The sequence below is a fragment of the Apium graveolens genome, chromosome 9 (genome assembly GCF_009905375.1).
Source record: "Apium graveolens cultivar Ventura chromosome 9, ASM990537v1, whole genome shotgun sequence".
NCBI classification, from domain to species: domain Eukaryota; kingdom Viridiplantae; phylum Streptophyta; class Magnoliopsida; order Apiales; family Apiaceae; genus Apium; species Apium graveolens.
The window spans coordinates 20,429,086-20,434,449 of record NC_133655.1 but is presented as its reverse complement, the minus strand read 5'-3'; the positions used below and the strand labels follow the sequence as shown (position 1 = coordinate 20,434,449).

General features: G+C 35.5%; 1 protein-coding gene across 1 annotated transcript; it reads left to right on the top strand.

Annotated features, from left to right (window-relative positions):
- Window positions 1–2,776: 2,776 nt before the first annotated feature.
- On the top strand, window positions 2,777–4,060 carry LOC141685089 (uncharacterized). Its single transcript, XM_074490215.1, has 2 exons — window positions 2,777–3,347; window positions 3,516–4,060. Exons 1-2 carry the CDS (start codon window positions 2,777–2,779, stop codon window positions 4,058–4,060), a joined length of 1,116 nt encoding a protein of 371 aa, XP_074346316.1.
- Window positions 4,061–5,364: the final 1,304 nt, after the last annotated feature.

Sequence of the window (5,364 nt, the reverse complement as noted above, 5' to 3'; positions counted from 1 at the left end):
CTCTCTCCCAATGTTACTTTTTCGGCTAATTCTCAGATGATCACTAACTTGTTGTGGAGTAATTTTATTTGATGGCTGACCAGATCCATTCAGCAAACGAGAAATTTTAGCCGGCCCAATTCCACATCTATGATATTCTTCTATGGTCGTCTTGGTCTGTTCTTCGTGACATAATTTATGATGTGAACGCAAATGCACCTTCTTTTTTGGAGAATCAATCATAGGATGTGTATGTGTGTTATAAAAATTGCTAATGCACCAAGTTCCTCCATTAGTTTGATGAATATTCATATGAGCCTTACAAAATTCTCTTGTTTCTCTTTTGCCTTTTACTTCCCTCCCTAACTCTCGTTTATCAGGCCTTTTAAAGCCCTCTTTGTTACACACAAAATATCTTTTTATAACCGTACCATCTTTAGATTTAGTAGATGAATATTTTCGTGTAGCAAATTCTTATTTCAAAGCAAAAATCTTATAAAACTCGTAAGCTACTTCACTAGTAGGAAATTCCATACCAATTCGAGACACTGATGTATCAATATGACAACCTTCATCTGTGGTAGAATCTGGTTCCTGAATAGAGTCGTGTGATTCATCTTCATAATCTTCATAATTTGATAACTGTTGTTTTTCCTCAAACTCGTATATACACCGACTATGTTCATCATTCTCCATTGATTTAATGCAGAAAATCCTAATTTTAGGATTGGACTAAGACATGACCGGTGAATTTGAATTTTAAGGGAGTAAGATTTTGGATTTTGAGGGAGGGAGAGACGTGAGCTTAAAAACGTGTTGTGAATTAATTAATGACACAGATATATATACTGAACGGCGTCGTATTTTTATAATCTCAGGGGACAATCCTGAAGTTGTCCTCATGCCCCGTTTTCTCTAATTATATATTTCCATACCTTTTCTTTCAGTCACGTTTTTGTTTTCAACATGGTTTTAGAGCAGGTTCAATGGGAGACCCAACTCCTTATGTGGCAGAAAGAGAAAAGGAACTGGCCAGGCCACATGCACTGGACGAGAATAATAAAAATTGGACAGGTCCACTTTTCCGGGCCTGACCAACTGCCTATCTTTTTCTTATTTTATTATATCCTATTGCATATCTGTGAACTTTGCAGTGCATGTGACATAAGAAAGTGAATATTAACGTTGCAAATTCTGAAAAGCAAAGCAAAGGAACGTTGTAAAATTACAGAAATTTAACGTTCCAAATTTTTAACGTTCAAAAATTTGGACACTATAAATATAGAAATTTCACTTCTAATTTTTCACACTTCTCTCATCTTATAAAAAAAAATATGTATACAAAAAAATGAATCCCCATCAAAATTCATCTTCCAATCCTCAAAATATAAATCCGAATTCACAATCTTCAAACACCCAATTTTCGTATCCATTTCCGAATCCTTATTTTCCGGTTACCCAAAATGCAAATATCGATAATTCTCAATTTTTCAACCAACAAAATTCGTGTTACAATCCCCAAAAACCAAATCCTCAATTCTCGTTTCCTAATCCTTTTTACCCATATCCTCAAAATTCGCAATTTCCGTACGGTATAAATTTTCAACATCCAAATTTCGGAAATCAACAAATCCCTCCCACTAATCAAAATTCTCCACATTCACATAATTCTATTTTTGATGCTACGAATGTTATTGATTTGAACGATGATGTAAATGAAGTCGAGGACACACGGGGAAGCGGAAGCCAATGGACCTGGACTGAAGATAAACTATTAATTAGCGCATGGTTGAATGTGTCGATTGATCCCGATATCGGAACGGATCAAAAAGGTGAAGCATTTTGGGATCGAATTCGTAACTATTGTGAAGAAAGTGAACCGGTATTATTAAAAGAGGGGTACTAGCTATCAAAAAAAGGTGGCACCGAATAAATGAAGGGGCTCAACGATATGGAGCATGTTACGAGCAAGCTGTCCGGAAAATGGGGAGTGGTACAAATTTGGACAACATAGTAGCGGCAGCTCATGACTTTTATAAAGCTAAATACAATAAGAAGTCTAATTTTGACAAGCATTGGAATGATCTAAGGAGGTAGCCCAAGTGGAAACAGCCTAAAGAGACAAATAGTGGAAGTGCAAAGAGAACTAAATTAAGTGATTCTGGGAACTACTCATCATCCATAAATGAAACACCAATAGATGAGAATGTTGTTGAATCACCGATTCGTCCGAAAGGTACAAAAGCAGCTAAGAGAAAGGGAAAAGGAAAGGCAAAATCAAGTGTTGTTGAAGAGTATGAAGAATTAAAAGCTAGTACATGCGGAAGATTAGATCTAATGGCAGAGTTTAATGATCTTAAGAGGAAATAGGAGGCAAGAAAAGAGAAGGAGTCAGTTATGCAGCTTCTTATGCTTGATACTAGTGTGATGAACGAGGATCAACGAGAAATATATGCCAAAATGATTGAGGAAGTTAAATCAAGACGTGGTTGGAACTAGCCGTTGGAAGCTATTTGTATGTTTATTTTTGCTTGGAAGCTAGTTATTTGTTTGTTTCTCTTTGAAAGTAGTCGTTGGAATCTTGTTATTTGTTTGTACTTGTTTGAAATTAGCCGTTGGAATCTTGTTATTTATTTGTACTTCTTTGGAACTAGCCGTTGGAATTTAGTTCTTGTTGTTTTTTATTTGTAGCTAGCCGTTGCCTTTTATTCTTTTTACATCCTATATAACATGTTTGTTCCTCGTGATAGTTCGTAACTCTTTTGCTTCATTCATAATACAAAGTCAGATATATACTATGGATGAAAATCCTGATGTGTCTAAAGAATTTATTGAAGAGTTTTTCTTTGATAATTCATTGGAAGATCGTCGCCTCGAACTATTCAACCAAATTTATGGAGAAGGCTCATCAACCACGGGTCGACGGGTGATATACAGAGAACGTGAAGCATGTCATGAACATTTACAGAGAGATTATTTTGCTCAAGATCCGGTATACCCTCTTGATACATTTCGACGAAGGTTTCGAATGGGAAGACATGTGTTCCTTCGAATCGTGGATGCTCTTTCGAACTTTGATCCATATTTTCAGCAGCGGGTTGATGTCTTGGGAAGAAAGGGCCTATCACCTTTACAAAAATGCACGGCGGCCATGCGTATATTGGCATATGGAGTTGGAGCAGATGCAGTTGATGATTATGTGCGCATTGGTAAGTCCACTGCAATTGAATGCTTGAAAAATGTTGTCACTCATATCATTTTAATTTTTGAGAATGAATATTTAAGAAAGCCAAACTCAAATGATGTACAACGTCTCCTAAAGATGGGAGAGGCTCGCGGTTTTCCCGGTATGATGGGTAGTATTGACTGCATGCACTAGCAGTGGAAAAATTGCCCTAAAGCATGGAAAGGGATGTTCATGAATGGTCATAAAGGAGTTCCAACAATATTGCTTGAAGCTGTTGCCTCATCAGACCTATGGATATGGCATGCCTTTTTCGGAGTTGTCGATTCTAATAATGACATAAATGTATTAGATCGGTCACCGATATTTGATGATGTACTAGAAGGTCGTGCACCCGAGGTAAATTACAATATTAATGGTAATAACTATGGCATGGGGTACTATCTAACAGATGGAATCTATCCTGAATGGGCTACATTTGTCAAAACAATTCCACGCCCGCAGGGTGAGAAGAGAAAATTGTTCTCCAAATATCAAGAAGGCCAACGAAAAGACTTCGAAAGAGCATTTGGTGTGTTGCAATCTCGATTTGCAGTTGTTCGCAGTCCAGCACGATTCTGGGATAAAGATGATCTCGCTAAAATAATGAGAGCGTGTATGATACTACATAATATGATTGTTGAGGATGAGAGAGACACATATGCCACTCCTTTAGGCCCTTTACCATCTTACGATGATGCAGCAGACGGTTTACCACCTCCTAATCTAGGCGAAGAACCTTTAGCCTCCTATGAAATGTATATCGAAAGGACTATCCAAATTCGTGACAGGCAGAAACATCGCCAACTACAATCGGATCTGGTTGAGCATATCAAAAGGTTTCATAACGGTGATTAATTTGTTTGAGATTTAATCTTTTAAATTGTAATGTTCTTGTAATGTTTTCTTTTTAATTATGTAATGTTTTTAATAATAAGTCATTTTATTTTCAATAATTAATAATTTAATTTTAAATATCTCTCTTTAAAAATATAATCCTTTGATTTTTTAAAATATTTTCATTAAAAATAAAAATAAGTATAAAAATATATATTAGTTAAATATATTGCAAATTAAAAGTTACATAAAATTAATCACGTGGGGTCCATAAAAAAGTTAGGAGTCGGGCTGTGGGTTGGACTGTTGGGTATAATTCTAACTACACAGCAACAATGGGCAGTTATATATATAATAACAAGAACATGGCCAATAACCAACTAACGAAATAAAACACGAAGACAATAACAAACTATAAAGACTGTAATTGACAAAGAAAGTAAAGAAAACTTATCTCTTATCGCTTTCCAAATTCTGATAAGAAGAAGAACACAAGAGCTGAGTCGCCAAACCCTTCCAGAGGACTTGACTGTTCTTGAAGAGATTATTGCCCCCCACTTAAGCTGTGATGAAATGCAGCAATATCGCTTCCAGGATAAAACAATAACAGATCAATCTAGCCACAGAACCAGCAATGATCAACGGCGACTCGCACCTCAGTTTGCCCAAAAAACCAATGCAACTCATATATGTTTGCGAGGTAGGCACCGAGACTTGTGTCATTTTAATCTCAAGTATACCTCTCAATATATAGGCATCTCAAGTTGCTCTTCTTCTATTTTACTCGATGTGGTACACCAAGTAACAAAACAGAAAAGGTAAATAAAATGGGTTTTCCTTATTATTTATATTATATCCAGATTACTTAATATTAATATTATAAAATATATTCAGAGTATGATTAAAATAATCCTTACTCAATATCTTTTATATTAATAATTAAATAATCAATATAAATAATTAAACTTGTAATAGAAAAGAAAAATATAAGAGTTCCCACTAGCACTAGGTCACACAAGCATTCCACTTATGCTAGTAGTTGTAAACAACACTAACACAAGATGCTATATAAACTCAATATCTTTCTTTTACAATACCAATGTGGGACAAAATCCCCATAACCCATTTCAAACAAGCAACTTTGTCGCAATATATTCATAGATTCCACTAAAAAAATATCTTAGATCCAAATATGAAAGTTTAACTCCTCATGTCAAGGAACAACCTCCAAGTGTTAGTTTCCGGAAATCATATCAAGAACATATATAAAATATGCCTCAAACTTTTCATTTTCTAACATGGACGAGATCACCCATCTGCCTGTG

What these genes read in the sequence shown, in the direction of transcription:
- LOC141685089 (XM_074490215.1), top strand. Translation starts at nt 2,777, where the DNA reads ATGGATGAAAATCCTGATGTGTCTAAAGAATTTATTGAAGAGTTTTTC. An exon ending in TATGATGGGTAGTATTGACT is followed by an intron (nt 3,348 to 3,515) that starts GCATGCACTAGC and finishes TAAATGTATTAG; the next exon opens with ATCGGTCACCGATATTTGAT.